The sequence below is a fragment of the Polypterus senegalus genome, chromosome 10 (genome assembly GCF_016835505.1).
Source record: "Polypterus senegalus isolate Bchr_013 chromosome 10, ASM1683550v1, whole genome shotgun sequence".
Taxonomy (NCBI): domain Eukaryota; kingdom Metazoa; phylum Chordata; class Cladistia; order Polypteriformes; family Polypteridae; genus Polypterus; species Polypterus senegalus.
The window spans coordinates 22,610,894-22,627,828 of NC_053163.1; the positions used below are offsets into that span (position 1 = coordinate 22,610,894).

Genomic DNA, 16,935 nt, shown 5'->3' on the forward strand with positions numbered 1-16,935 from the left:
TAATGTAATATTAGATCATGTTTGATGAAGCAGATTTGACTTTACTGATGAGAACCACAGTGCTTTGATGTTTACCTAACCAATTCTCAAAGACACTCACCCATTACTCACACACTCCCCAGTCTTTGGGATTGACTCAGAATGTGTAATCTATGGTGAGGGAAGGGGGGTGAAGTGTTTCTTCAAACCAGTTTGGTAAGGGTGACTGTGTTTAGACGTACATGAGTCTATAAGTCATCCACTGCAGGAAGGCCATGACCTGCTTAAACAAAGCAACTGGGGGACAAGTTGTACCTGAGTGCATTCATTGGTAAATGTACATAACCCTATGTTACCCTGCTTCTTAAAATAATCTCCACTGTTCCCTTCACCAACATGCCCAGTGAAATCCGCTCCAATCACCACTTTCTGTCCCTTGGGTACACTGTTCATCACTTTATCCAACTCACTCCAAAAATCTTCTTTCTCACCCATTGCACACCCAACTTGCGGTGCATCTGCACTAACAACATTCATCATCACACCTCCAATTTCCAGCTTCATAATCATTACTCTGCCTGACACTCTTTTCACCTGCAGGGTGGACCAGCAAACTGTGTCCATCATACAATATTTGAATATAAAGAATGATGAAGGTCTCAGGAATTTTGATCTGCTCAGATGCCCAAAGCATTTGACCAGTCCTCTTAGAAAAGAGAAGATCAACAATTTCAGAAATGTCTGCTATTGCAGAATGAGAGCAGCAATAAGCCATGGAATTAAAGAACGGGTTTAATTAACAACAAGCCTCTGCACCTAATTAAGAAACTGCTTAGAGTGAAATTGGTTGGAATTTGATCCCTGACTTAGCTGGTCTTCTGTTGGCTCACTCACTTCACATTTCATTTCCGTTTGTGTGCCGTTTAAGGAAAGAAATGACGCAATTCAGAGGACCAATGAAGAAATTCAGGGAAACAAAAAACAAAAACAAATCAAATAAAATTAATTCAAAAGAAATTCATTAGCAGCAAAAACAGGTCACTAATTAAAAAAAGTTAGAATGAAAACCTGCAGCCACTGCTGCCATCCAGGAGTGGAGTTTGAGAACCCTGAAATAAATCTTTGCTAACATACTAAAAATACCAACCAAAAGCCAAAAAGCTAAGATGGAGAAAGAGAAGAAGCACCCACCCTAAACCAAATGCTTAACATGCTAAACCAAAATCAGTTTTGGAGCAAACATCAAAAAACCTCAAAAGAGAGCCTCTAATCTAAAATTAGTAAAACAACATTCAGTTGGGAAAATAAATGCCATTTAAATTTATACTTCTATAAAACAAAACATAAGCCAGCCTACAAAGGAGAGTAAGAAGGGTATCAGCAGTTAACGCCTCAGTGGCCGGGCTACGAACAGTAAAAGTAACTTCACTAATTGATAGATAAACTGAGGTCTTCAACTTAAAGAGGAAACGTGGAAAAAGAATTAACAATTAAGGGAAGACCAGCAAAAAGGAAAGAGAGAGAATGGAGCGGGTGAGGTTCCCACTGAAATAATCTGATATTCTGTCTAATTTGAATTATTTTGATTATTATAAAACATTTTAAGTCTACACCTCCCCTCTCAATGGTCTCTTGAGGTATTGACTTGAAAAACAACCAGAACCCTAACAGACCAAGGGGTGCTACTGTATCAAAAATGACAAGAAGTTATTGATAAATATAAACATTATATAAACTTTGTCATGTGTTGTAGTGTTCATTTCTGTTGAAGTCTAAAACTATGCATCCAGTAATTTATGAGAAATAACAATAAATCAAGCCATAGGTTATTCCAAAAGTTTCATCCATCCACAAACTTCATTCCTAAAATAAATGTCGATATTCCTGAAACAGAAAACAAAATCTATATTAGGAAAGGAAAAAAAACTTCATGTATCTGAGAGAATAACCAGTTTATAAAATTTAAGACTTAAGAGCTCATGCGGTTTAGTGCAGTAGAATCTGGACTTTGAAGTGCCGACTGCATTACTCAAAAATAAAAACATTATAGAAAGATGTTGTAGCTTTTAAATAGAAGAATACAGAAAAAGAATGTGAAACGGTTAAACTCTTACCATAATGACTGATTGGCGTACTTTCTGATTCGAGTTTTCTGTTCTGTTTGCTGGGAAAAAATATATAATTGTGAAAAGATGCTTTGACAATTACATTAATTTTATAGTTATTTTGTCAATGATGTAAACAGAGTTCCGATTAATTATATGGACCTTACACTTAAATAAAATGGCTACCATGATATCACCAGAGCTTGGCAATATCATCCCATTTTCAATTCAATGGGCTATATGCACCATATGGTTAGTGCTGATGTACTTCTGGTGAGATCTCAGCCAGCTCAGTCTCTTCTGTTATCCATACTGCAGTTGTGGTTTTTGTTTAGTGGCAAGAATGTCTGCAAAAAAGAAGTCTCAGTGTACAGAGAGCTCTACAGCTGAACTCTGTTGTGTATCTTTATGTTCAGCTTCCAGTAAGTACAACAAGGTGCTTAGTTTTCATACATTTCCCTCTGTTGTGGAAACCCGATCTAAATGGATTGTCGCTATCTGGAGAGAAAGCTTTACAATTGGTCAACATACCCGAGTTTGTAGCCGGCATTTTAAAATAGTCGATGTTGGCGAGCTGCGGTCTGAGACAGGGTGGCGTCTGCTGAAGAAGGGAGCAGTTCCTACATTGTTTGAGTGGAACAATTTCTCCGTTTCACTTTCAAGACCAGGGGTTTGGGTGAGGAGAAAGTAACCAACGGAGGATAATGCACTGAGTGAGGAGGAGGAGGAGGATAAAATCCTCAAGGACAGCAACTACACTTAAGTTCTGGATCTATCTGATGTCGATGTAGCATTTGATGAAAACATGTCTCTCAGAGAGGAGAACCTCCAGCTGACGAAACAAATTGAGACCCTTACAATGAAGCAACAATTTGCCATTCACCATTTTGTTGAGTCAGACAGAGAAATTTGCTTTTTACAAGGTAAGATGTCCAAGTGACTCACATTATTTTGTATTTCAGCACCACAATGGTGGAATTCTCTGCTCTTTACATGGCTCTTTAAGATGGTTCACTGTCCTTAGAAGGACTGTTTTCCATTTGTCACACTAGTTGGAAAAGAATGTGCAATGGTGCAAAGTTGCTGTTTTTATAGGCGCTCCTGCTGTTGATAATGCCAGCTTATTCTGTTTGTGATTCATCCCTGGGTGACATAACTTGTAAGCGTGCATACATATTCATCTGTCCGTGAATAAAGTTTAATGACTAAGTATTGAAATTCTGTTTTAATAAAGAGGCCTAATGTAATCACATACTTGTCCCAGGTAAGTTCATAGTAAACACAAATTTTTAATACTTCTTATCTTTGTAATTGTGGATGTAGCTTGAAACAAAGAATGAAGCCTTTTTCCTTTTCAACTCCTGATGTTTGGCATAATGTTTGAATAATGCCACTCATGATGTTTTCTGCAATTCTGAATACATGTTGAAGTAATTGGGCTAAGAACGCCATAGCTAGTCCGTTTTGATATCTGTGCTGGAAGTGCAGCAGCTGGCTGATGTGGTTCCAGAAGACAGTGAGCTAATTTGATACTTAAAATTCAAAATGCAAAAGCCAATATCGCAATGTTCAGCACATTCAACTGATTTTTTCCAGAACTACTTCTGAAAGCTATGGAAAATCCACAAAATTTCCACTGTTATTTCTAACGTGTTGATGTCAGCTCCACACATACTGTATGTCACCTGGGGATGATGAGTGGGGATACAAGAATCAAAAGAGGAAGAGTTTAGGACAGGTAGGATTAGCTCTGATGATTGCAAATGGTTTGGATCTCCACGGGATGCCGATTGAAGCAGCACAACATCTGAAGATGACACTCCTTACTGCAAATGAAAAGGTCATCCAGGCACGTTGGGTGTCTGCAACATTTCCTTCCACCTTCCCAGAAAAATGATAATCTGCTAAGTAAAGTTCTATAAAATTGTTTGTTGGTCCATTGCATACTGTACGAGTAGACAAGCAGCAGTTGGAAGGAGTTAATGGCCGCAGTGCCTTGCTATATTGCAAGACACACTTTCGCTTACTTAACTTATGCAAAAATATGTCTTGTTTATCAGTGGTCAAATAACTACAGTAATTGTATCGCACCAGAAGAGACACATAGCAAAAGCTCTCATCCATTCATTTCACATTATCTCTGCTGCTGAAGCTTTACAAGCAGAAATAAAAATGGTAGCTTTTGTACTTTTTGTGACCCATTCAATGGGGTCAACTGCATCACCAGCCATTTTAAATTCATTCTCAGTTTGTATTTTTAGAAAACTAGGGGCTTCTCCGCCTCCTTGCTCGCTCACCCACCCCAGGTTTGGTTATCTGGATATACAATTTAAAGAGATTGTTACTTTCATGGGAATTGTTACATACTCTTTCGATTCTATGTTGCATCGCTTCTCTGTGATCAGAAATACACACCTGACTGAATTGTGGTTTCTTTGAAATTAAACTTGTTGTTGTTTTAATTGTTGCAGGACCACAGATTCTTAAAGCGTATGGTCTATTATTGTGTAAATCAATGTTTTGAGCATTGAATGATGCAAACGCGAAAAGATTATTGTAGACTTGGATATTTTGCCTGTAGTGTTTGTGGATTTCACTTTCACCAAACAACAAATCTTTTAATTCTCACAGATACGCCTCTTCATTGGGAGGCAACACTATTTTTCCCTGATGACAACGCGAATTAGACGATCTACAAGTCTCCGACTTAAACTTTATAGCCAAACAATATCTACCCATGTCCGTATATTCGACCACTTTTTGCTGTTCCGTTATTTCATCAAGTAATAATTCCCATTTGTTTGTGCTAATGCGATCTTTACTTTCTCTTTTTTGATACTTTTGAATTTTACTACTTTCATATTCTCTAACCTACTCTGCATGTGTATCACGTCAACGTTTTTGAACGTCTTTATGAAGTCTTTTATTTCTGACCCCGATTGGACCTGCTAGGTTTTCAACTCCACTTGGTCCATGCTGATTATAACTTTCCTTATTTTCTGAATTTGCACATAGATTATTATTGTTCTTGCCTGCAGAAAGGAGACCTGGGTTCGCTTCCCAGGTCCTCCCTCGTGGAGTTTGCATGTTCTCCCGTGTTTGTGTGGGTTTCCTCTCACAGTCCAAAGACATGCAGTTAGGTGCATTGGCGATTCTAAATTGTCCCTAGTGTGTGCTTGGTGTGTGGGTGTGTCCTGCAGTGGGCTGGCGCCCTGCCCAGGATTTGTTCCTTGCCTTGCGCCCTGTGTTGGCTGAGATTGGCTCCAGCGGACCCTGTGACCCTGTAGTTAGGATATAGCGGGTTGGATAATGGATGGATTATTATTGTTCTTTTGTGCATTCTTGTTTGCATTGTTTTCTCTCCAATGCTTTTGCGTCTCTTTTGATGTGCTGCTCTTTCTTCTTCGCTTAGTCGTTGACATGCCATCTAGAACGTATAAAACTTTAAAGAGCTGGGAGCACATGACGTGTATCTGCCTAAAGCATTCCAACAACTGAGAGGTTAGATGTCCATGATCTTGTTTTAAATTGTTTGTAAGTAGGCCATGATGTATAAAAGTCACCGTCTCATGGGTCTTGCATCTAAAGGTTGTAAAGTCTAGTCTCGGGACTAAAGTGTCTTTCTGAGAAGATCACGCCTCGACCCAAGATTTTTTATTATAATAGAGCGATGTATGGATGAATTATTATTTATTATATGTTAATAATTTTAATTTGTTTAAATCCTTCACTTTTTGGTATTTGTGAGTTGAATGTTCCAGTTTAGGTTTTTTGCTATAGTCAAACAATAAATTTGTAACACTGAACCAGACAATCCATGCAATAAATTAAATGTTTGAAAAACATGCGTACATACTGAAAGGTATCCCCAGAAGGCCAGGAATTGATTAAGCCATTTTGATAATGTAATTACATACAAAGAAAAATGGAATATAAATCGATGTTTAATGGAACCTATCTTTAAAATATTCATGAACATATTTTTCTGTGTTATGAGGAGAATATGTGTCATGATGAACTGAGTTGGAGCAATGCTACTGCAAGTAGTTTACAGCACAACACACACAAATTTGCAGTCTTTTTGATTTATCTGTTACAGTGAAGTCAGTAAATGTTCATATGTAGTGTATGAGACCAAATATCAACTATGTTGCATGTAATATACTGATCCGTAGAAGAAAACACTGACAAAGTATATACAGTTCATTAATTTATTAGAGACACTAGGACCCAGAAGAATCTGAAGTAGGGCTGTGTTAGCTACAGTATATCAGGTCAGGCAGTTCCTGTAGAGCTATGGAGAAACTGTTGGGCCTGGTATTGTTACTAAATGATTATCTATTGTTACTTTGTGGTGGGTCATTTTCTTAGCTTTTAAAATTCTTTTGTTAGGTATATAGTTTAAGGTGATCTATGGCTCCTTGTAGTCTGCAAAAAGTAAATGTTTGTTAACTGTTGTATATTAGAACCCTACTCAAAAGTCGCTTGAGATATTGTTTTAGTTTTATTTTTTGTTAGATTTTCCTTTGTATTATATTACACTCATGTTTTGTTTCTTTTTTAAGAGAGGACATGGATTACTTTTCTATCCACTGTTTATTTATGGTTTGATTATCTGATTTCTGTTTTTGTTTCATTGTTTGTCTTACTGGATTATTTGCTTTAGTGGTTTGTCATACTGGATAATTTGAAGCCTCCTGGGCTAATTAAGCTTTAACAGGTTTATTGCAATTGACATTGGTATTAAATTGGGATTTTGTATAGAGCATGGTTGAGTAATCTGGGTTATACAAGAATGGCAATTTTGGTTTTGCACTCATTCACCTGGCACTCTGGTTTTGTGGGCCAAATTAGTTTTGAGTGGCATTGGTGGTTTGTGTAGTTTTTCACTTTGTTTTCTTTTACCATAGACTTGTTTGCCATTTCACTTAACATTTGCAATTACACCCTCAGTCTGTGCTTGTCATTTGGTGTCTCGATTGAAGTTTTCAACTATTTAGTTCAAGTATTCTGGTGCATATGCATGGCTGAGGGGCCAGGATGAAGAACCATTCAACAGGGCGCCAGAAAGAAGCCCAGCTGTGCAACTGCTGCACTGCACACTTGTGGAGAACCTTAGCTTATTCTTAGACTATTGGATTCTGGGGTAGCGGCCTTTCTAACATCTACTGAAAGTTTTTCTTCTCATAAATACCAAGGTTTCAGATAACTGCAGTGAGTTCTCGACTAAGAACCTGCGCTGCACAGCATTTGCAGAGCAATGTGTACATTGTCAAAGTTATAATTAATTGTCAACTCTAAAGTACTTTCAAAATTCTTAGAAAATGTCTTGTGCTTTTATCACTGGGACTCATACCAGGATCAAAAATATTTATCTAGATGATCATACTTACCATAAACAAATCATAGAGTGTAATCCTGCCAAGTTTGGTTAGGTCATAACCAGAAACATCTGAATGCTGTAGAAAGAAATCAGTAATGATACTAATTAACTACATGTCCAAAACATCAATGAATACATAGTGTACTCCATTTAAATCCTCGTAACTGGTAAACAGAGGCTTTGCTTTTGCTATATAACCTTTCATCTCTCCTGAGGTGTTTAACAAAAGTACAGGAGATGGATGTGAAGGGCCTACTTTATATCTCCAGTTGTATTTTTCACTGTTCTCTTCCCATTTCTTTCACACTTATAGTGTCAGGCTCCTGTTTCAATCAAGTCTACAGCTTTTCTCTACTAGCTGTTATGCAGGGAAGAGGATAAGAAGAGTGTTGTTAAGACATAAGCGTAAATCATTTAGGGTTATGTGTAATATTGGAAGTTTGAAGTGCAATCTACACTTCTATGCAAAGGTGGGACACCCTAACCAAAGTACATGTTTTGTTGAGATCTGAAGTGAAAATGGAAAGCTTTTACAGAAAACTGAAACAATGGCATCTTATTGAAAATGTTACTGTACAGTTATGCTTTATTTGATGAAATAAAAAATTGAAAAGTGAAAGTTTTTTGCCCCCTTTCAGTCTCAGCACATGTAAGGTTGCTGGTATCCTGTATGTCGCTGAGGAAGTTCAAGGCTAAAATCTCAGAACCAAATCTCTATGATGGTCTTTCTTAGGAACTGTAAAGTTTTTAAATTAATTCTCAATAAGGTTATAGGCCCAGCCTAGTTCTTCTTGAGTGACAGGTTTAATGCAGCATCTGAAATATTTCTACTGACTGAGAGTTAGTCTGAGTAACAGGCATAGGGAGTAAGGGCTTGCCTCCCATAGGGAATTCAGATTGTCTTTTGATGTTTCTTGATACTTAAATAAATATATATATATATATACATACACACACACAAACTCATAAATGTAAACAGAGCATTAGGACTGTCCCAGACAATTCTATATATTCCCTGTACATTTCTGTTGATGGAATGAGACACTAATTGTGGTGTGTAGAAATGGATTTTTTGAATATGGATAGACTTCTGCATTTTTTGAATCAAGCTCTAATTTGGCTAACACGGGATCATGGATTAAAGAAAAACATATCATTTATGAGTGGAATATTATCTGTTGCTTACCCTGTGTTATTCGTAGTAATGGCTGTGAAAAAGTTTTAATCTCATCTTTTTAATGAGAACAGACTTTCTGAGACAATAGGATTCAATGGAGACCAACATGATACAAACAGCAAAGAAGATTGAAACGTCCATAAAAAAAACTGCATTGTCACATACGTTGGATATGTCACAAACATCTGTATTTTTGTTAAAGTATTGTTAAATAAACTACAGACCTTCTTCTGAATGGCTGGGGAGCACCCTTAAATGAAGGCCCAGCATTCACAAAAAATAAACTGTTAGCTCTGCATGATAGCTCCTCAGAACCTTTCATGACTGCCATGTTAGACATTTATATAGGAAAGATAAGTGACAAAACATAAATACATGTTGTTTTATTTTGCTTCACAAAGTTTAGCCCAATACGTTGTGTCTTTGGCTGCTAGGACAGGCCAGTTAATTAATAAGGGCAGTCAAACAATTATTTTATTAATTGTTTGCCTTTAGTATTCTAAAAATCACTCAGGAAGATACGCTTTTTCTCCTTATTTCTCCAAGAACTAGATTTGAATTCAGACTCTTATCACTGTCTTTTTTAACTGCTTCTGAGGAAGATTTTATGGCATCCTCCCTGAACCGCCACATTGGAGTGCAATCAAACCTATTAAGGATGCCAATATATTTGTAATTAACACTTGTGAGTTTGCTACTATGACTCACTTTCTTAAGCCTTTTCATATCAATATATATGCTCTTCTTCCAATTTTTTGACTTTTCATTTCCTGATAAAAGTTCAAATTCACCAGGGAAGAACCACACATCCTTAGAAAGTATAGAAGATTCACCTAGAAAAAGAAACAGAAGAGTTAACTCTTTATGAATATTAATCTTTCCCCATAGTCATATCAATTTAATTTTTTGACAAAATTAAAGTAAAAATACACTTTCAAGGTTTTAATGATGCCAGAAGATAAAGAAAAATAAGTCTGATAAAATGTATTGTCCCTTCTGTATGAAGATGAAATACAAAGAAGGTTGGCATCCTTAGTGATTTCTTATTGGCAACAAATGCATTTATAAGAAGCTAAGTCTCAATATATTCCTTCCATGATAAAAATAAAATAATAGCAAGGTGAAAATAATTGGAAGCATTAGTTTTATTAAAATTAGTTAATTTTTCAAATCATTTTCCATAAACTGGAAAATTTGACAACCCATTATTTTCTTGTGATCAGTAAAGGTCTAACTTTCAGGATTATAATAAAAGCATAGCATTTGATGGAAACTGCTGGACTTGTTCATGATTTATATCTGCTACGAAACAAAGACAGACACCACTCCAGAATTGATTAAATAATATTTAGGAGCAACGACAACATGATAATCAGTTGGAAACATAATGTTAGAATTTTTATTCTGTTATGAAGCTTTCCCTTTATGATGAGTATGAAGAAAATGAAAACAGCAGTTACAAAAACCGATTTTCTACACTTCTGTTCATGTCCTCAAATAAGATAGGAAATTGACTTACAATTAGATCATTTCATACAAAAGCACAGACCATGATGATATAATGGCAGGTATGACATTAAACACAAAAAGCCTCAAGCAAACACTTGTTACTTCATTACTATGGTATGTTTTATGCCATTAAAAATTAGTCAAGAAGGTGGTGTTCAGCATTATGCAACTGATCCACAACTGGCAAAGGGATCAAAAACAATTGCATACCATTCTGAATCCTTACACTTCATTTTCTGCCCCAGGTTAAAATGTATTTTTAGTTTTATACCTATGGTACCATTACCTTTTTTGTAATCTCATTTCTGTAGAATACTCCTTTTGTGTTGTTACAGATAACAGGTATTGTTTGTTTTCTCAAAAGTTTTTTTATTACTGCTGAAGAAGAACCTTCTTTACATTTCCTATAATTACCTGTTAACAAAAATACACAGAACATTTTTAGGGAAGTAACTATTAAAAATCAAACTGCAAAAACGTAACATTTCAAAATTTTCTATACACTTTACATATGGAATCTGCAGTTGAAGCTTATTTATGTGACTGTCTCATTCTTGTGAAAGTGCTTCTGACACCATGAGATACTCGGAGCCTTGGGATTCATTGAATGAATACATCTGCTTCTTATTTAACTATCCATCTAATATTTATTATATTATAGAATGCTGTATGTGTTGGGGGCTTCAGAACTGGTACTTTGTGCTATGACTGACCATGGACTATGTCTAGTAATGCTGTTGACTGCAGGATTTGTATTCCTCTATCCATTGTCATCTGGCTATATTCCAGGGATAATGCTAAATGACTTTGGTCAGGATTCACTTATTTCATTTGTTAAGGTTACTTTTCTTTCACTGTAAGTTCAGTTTGTGTGTGTGTGTATATATATGTTGTAGTCTCCGGAGGCCCAGGAGGACGAGAGGAGGGCTTGTGCCTCCTCCAGACCGTGAGGGGCGTCCGTCCTGGTTCTGTTGGGGGCCACGGGTGGAGGGCTTGGAAGCCCAGCCCTGTTGGGGCCCGTGGTCACCGCCAGGCGGCGCCCGATGCCGGTTTATCCCGGCACGGTCCTCGGCTGGGGCTGGAGCCCGACCAGGACGCCTTAGAGGACCAGAGGAGGGCGAGTGCCTCCTCAAGACCTAGTGGGGCGTCCGTCCTGGTTATGCAGGGGGCCTCGGGTACAGGGCTTGAAAGCCCAGCCCTGTAGGGACCCGTGGCCACCGTCAGGTGGCGCCCAGTGCCTAATTATTCCTGGTGTGGCGGAAGTGCCGGGGGGAAGACTTTATGTGGCGCCCGGAGAGCTGCCAGGAAGACAGCCGACACTTCCGCCACGCTGGGGCGTGGCTAAGGAGGGAATGCCGGGAACACCTGGGGCTCATCCGGGAGCGTTATTTAAGGGGCCGCCTCCCTCCAGTCGGTGGTGGATGTCGGGAGGAAGCGGACAGAGCTGGAGAGAGAGGACGGAGGCGGCCAGGAAGGCACAAGAGACTGTGGGCCTGGACATTGGGGAAATCGGTGCGAGAAGGCACTGGGGGTGCACGTGAGCACAAACTGTAAATAGTATTGCTTAATAAATGGTGTGTGGTGAAAAAATGTTGTCCGTCTGTCTGTGCCGGGCCAACGCTCACAATGTGTAGAAATATATTGTCACACATGTGCATATGGGAGGCAGCTAAATTGACCTAAAGAAGGTAGTTCCATACCAGGCTAGAGGGTGGCAGGGTGCATTAAACCTTCCTCTTTTATCTCTGTAGACCGGACACAGGAAATTCTGCCTGATTCAGGCCAGAGGACGTCTCTTCCAGTTCCTCCCCAAGAACATCACTTCCAGTTCTGGACCAACAGTTTTTCCATTCTTCATCTTCTTCATAGCTGTCCTTACTTCCTCCTTGCTAATCCGTTGCACCTCCTGATTCACTATCTCCACATCATCCAACCTCTTCTCTCTCGTTCTCTTCATTCATCAGCCTCTCAAAGTACTCTTTCCATCTGCTCAGCACACTGTCCTCGCTTGTGAGTATGTTTCCATCTTTATCCTTTATCACTCTAAACTGCTGCACATCTTTCCCAGCTCAGTCCCTCTGTCTAACCAATCGGTACAGGTCCTTTTCTCCCTGTTTAGTGTCCAACCTCTCATACAACTCATCATGCACCTTTTCTTTAGCCTTCGCCACCTCTCTCTTCACCTTGCGCCTTATCTCCTTGTACTCTTGTCTACTTTCTACATCTCTCTGACTATCCCACTTCTTCTTTACCATCCTCTTCCTCTGTATACTCTCCTGTACTTCCCCATTCCACCACCAGGTTTCCTTGTCCTCCTTCCTCTGTCCAGATGTCACGCCAAGCACCCTTCTTGTTGTCACCCTTACTACATAGTTTCCCAACTTTCTGGTAACTCTTCACTGCCACCCAGTGTCTGTCTCACCTCCTCCCTAAACTCAACCTTGCAGTCTTCCTTTTTCAACTTCCACCATTTGATCCTTGGCTCTGCCCTCACTCCCTTCCTCTTCTTGATCTTCAACGTCATCCTACAGACCACCATCCTATGCTGTTTAACTACACTTTCCCCTGCCACCACTTTGCAGTCTTCAATCTCCTTCAGATTGACTCTTCTGCATAGGATGTAATCTACCTGTGTGCATCTTCCTCTACTCTTGTACGTCACTATAGGTTCCTCCTCTTCTTAAAATATGTATTCACCACAGCCATGTCCATCCTTTTGTTTAAAATCCACTATCATCTGACCTTCTTCATTCCTCTCCTTGACACCATACCTACCCATCACCTCCTCGTCTCCTCTGTTCCCTTCATCAACATGTCCATTGAAATCCTCTCCAATCACTACTTTCTGTCCATTGGGTACACTGCTTTTACTTCATCTAACACTCCAAAAATCTTCCTTTTCATCCATCACACACTCAACTTGCGGTGCATATGCACTAACAACATTCATCGCCACACCTCCAATTTCCAGCTTCATAATCATTACTTTGTCTGACACTCCTCACCTCCAAAACACTCTTGACATACTGTTCCTTCAGAATAACTCCTTCTCCATTTCTCCTCCTATCCACACCATGATAGAACAATTTGAATCCACCTGAGATCCACTTGGCCGTACTCCCTTCCATTTAGTCTCTTGCACACACAATATATCAACCTTCCTTCTTTCCATCATATCTGCTAACTCTCCCCTTACCAGTCATACTGCCAACATTCAAATTTCCTACCCTCAGTTCCACTCTCTTTACTTTCCTCCTCTCCTCCTGCCTCCGGACACGTCTCCCCTATTCTTCTCCTTCTTCTTCTTTGGCCAATAGTAGCCCAATGTCCGCCAGCACCCTGTTGGCTAACAGCACTGGTGGTGGTCATTGTTAACCCGGGGCTCAACCGATCCGGTATGGAAATTTGTATTGTTGTCCACATATTGATTTGGCAAAATTTTTACATCAGATGCCTTTCCTGACATAACCCTCCTCATTTATCTGGGCTTGGGACCGCACGAAGAAACACAGCGGTTTGTGCATCCCCTGTGGCTGGGTTACTGTGGTAAATTAATCAATTTTTAAGACAGTTTAGAGTAGATGTTTTTCCAAAAGGCTTTAACAGACTAAGCCACTTTTTGGAGAAGGGCTGTGATGATAATGTCACCTGTCAAACAATATACACATCACACGCTGATAAATGCACAGTGTCTTTATCTCCAAAGAGCAAGTGCCATGGAAAATTGAATACATAAAATAATGATGGTAAGCTGTCACCAGAATAGAGATAAAGATCCGTATAATCAGAAAGAAAAACAACAAACAAGAAATTATTATTTACAAATTTCTAATAGGGACCAAAATAGAGAACTGACCAAAAAGATATTTGTACATTTTTAATACAATACCACTTGTTTTTTACATTAACTGAAAGTGTTTTTGTTATTTTGGGTGAAGGAGGAGGTGGCAATAATTACTGTGAAAGGCAAAGATCTAAAGAAGTGATTATATTTTGTTGGTGCAATTCTAACATGTTGGATGGAATTAACTGCTAAATGTACTAGGAGATTAGATGTAAAAAATAGAAAAAAATGATAAATGCAGTTGGAGTCTTTCCCTCAGTGAAAAATGTTGATTATTTCTTTCGCAATCATTTTTAAAGTTTGTTTTATCATTTTAAATCAACTAACGCCACATTTTAGATTGTATAGGAAAAATTTAATTGACAAATTTAGCAAATTGTCAAATTAATAGAAACTGTATTTTACATAAGTTATTTATCAGGCGTGTCGGGCGTGTCGGGGGCTCACCTTTCAGGCTCCTTGGAGGAATGTGCTTCCAGTCTGGGACAGCAGGGGGCACTGTTGCTAACAGTACAGAGTCTTTTTTCACCCACAGCGCCAAGAACATGCCACCTGAGGGCAACTGACTTCCATCCTTCTGGCCAGAATCCTGTAAAAGCCGCCTGTCCCCAGAGGGAAATGTCTCACGTGGACCAGAGCTGAACTGCAGGATGGAGCTTCCCCATTCATTCCCTCAAATACAATACATTACATCTTTTTTGTTTTATATATGAATTGTTTGTTTTCTTACTCTTAACTGGCCTTGGTCAAGCATACTGTATGTATTTTTAATGAATGATCATAATGGTTAAAATAATAGTTCACTTTCACATGTATTGTTAATATGGATACATGTGACTTTAATAAAACTGTGCCAGAATAATTTAAGATAATTGGGATTTTTATTTAAAGTTTATTATTTAAAATGCCTAGGTGACTTACAGTGACATAAAAGGGAAAAATATTATCAACACATTCTTTATATGCGCATTTTATTTGCTTGGCTCTACAGATTTCAGCTATTGGACAGCTGTTTCATATTTCTAAAATGGCAGATTCACAGGTTAAATAATTTGCTCAGAATGATACAGTTAATCTGCAGCAGGGCTGAACTGATAACCCAGTAGGATGCCTGCCAGGTCCTTAGCCACTAAGCCACAATGCCCCACCTTGAAAAAAGAAACACAAGTTAAAGGGAGAAAGCAAACACAAGCCATGGATGTCACTGTTAGAACAAAAAAACTTACTATGTTATGCCATTACTTCTAAATGATAGCATAACAGAATGACTTGTCAAAAAGAATACTCAAATAAATGTAAAAGTTGTTTAATATTGCTGTGTCATCAACCTGTACACATTTTAGACATGATAAGGGCATGTCTCTCTTTCCAGGTGTTGCACAATTTTAAATCTAAAATTATTTTATTTATAAATAGTATACAGGTCAATATGATAATACAGTATTTCATTGACGAGGCATTAAATGCCTTTCTTTAAATATAACACTGAAAATGAAAAGGAGGGCATGCATGGAGATTTAGGAAGAAGTAGATGACCTGTGTAATGGATCATTTATTTATATAAAATGCTAAAGACTGTGTCGGTTTGTCATACGATTACTCCTAAACCGATGAGGCTAAAACCATAATCTTGGACTTAATTGAAAACTGGATGCAGGTTAGACTAGTCTTAAACTGTTAGCCACTGTTGTGGTAGCACAAATCAGTGGGCAACAATGTAAATGTTATGCCGGAATTGAACAAGACAGTTTTAATCCGTTTCCAATTACCACTCATGTAAGTGAAATCGTCAGGGGATTTGACAGAGCACAGCAGCCCTTCTTCCACGTCCCGCTGCATTCCTCCTTGTCTCCGAGCAGTTTGCGTGTCTGGGAGTCCGGGGACATCAGTGCAGGCTCCAGTTTGTAGTGAGGGGGCCTAATTTTTGGGATGTAATTCTTCTGGGTTTGACTAAGGGATGGTTCTGCCCTCCCAGATTGCGAGCCCATCCTATATGTTTCTACAAGTTCCACAAGCTTTATCATATTTCTAAATTGTTGTCCCCAGACTGGCTGGGTGAAGTCAACATGTAGTTTATTTAGGAGCAGGTAACAAGCCACCTGCTCCACTATTTGAAGGACACTGTTTTCAACTACAACAACTACAACTACAAGTACAAGTACAACTACAACAACTACAACAACTACAACAACAACAACTACAATTACAATTACAACAACTTAAACTACAACTACAACTACAAGTACAACTACAACTATAACTACAACAACTACAACAACAACTACAATTACAACTACAACTACTACATCAACTACAAGTACTACAACAACAACTACTACAACTATAACTATAACTATAACTACAAGTACAAGTACAACTTTTACAACTACAAGTACAAGTACAATTACAACATCTACAACAACTACAACAATTACAACTACAACAACTACTACAACTGCAACAACTACAACAACTAAAACTACTACAACTGCAACAACTACAACAATAACAACTACAACTACAACAACTACTACAACAACAACTACTACAACATCAACTACAAGTACTACAACAACAACTAGAACAACTACAACAACTACAACTAAAACAACTACTACAACTACAACAACTACAACTACAAGAACTACAAGTGCAACTACTACAAATACAACTGCAACAACTACAACTACAACTTCTTAATAGAAGCTAAACTGAGAAGTTTTCGAACTGTAAAATGATTTCTCGTCAATGGGGATCTGTGGTCCACATTACTTTTAATGAACACTGGGAACACGTGGCAGCTATTACATGTTCACGCTTTGAACGTGAAATATAAACTGGCCCTAAGAAGGAGGCCACAAAGATAATAATAATAATAATGATAATAATAATAATACATTTTATTTATATAGCACCCTTCCCATGCTCAAGGCAATTT

At 38.3% G+C, this 16,935-nt stretch overlaps 1 protein-coding gene across 1 annotated transcript in view; it reads right to left on the minus strand.

Moving 5' to 3' along the window:
* Nucleotides 1-1,081: 1,081 nt before the first annotated feature.
* LOC120536928 overlaps nt 1,082-16,935 on the minus strand; it is a 161,920-nt gene continuing 146,066 nt past the window's right edge. The window contains exon 12 of the mRNA XM_039765509.1: nt 1,082-1,863. Coding sequence (XP_039621443.1) covers nt 1,843-1,863 — 21 coding nt within the window. The 3' untranslated portion in view covers nt 1,082-1,842. The remainder of the gene's footprint in view (nt 1,864-16,935) is intronic.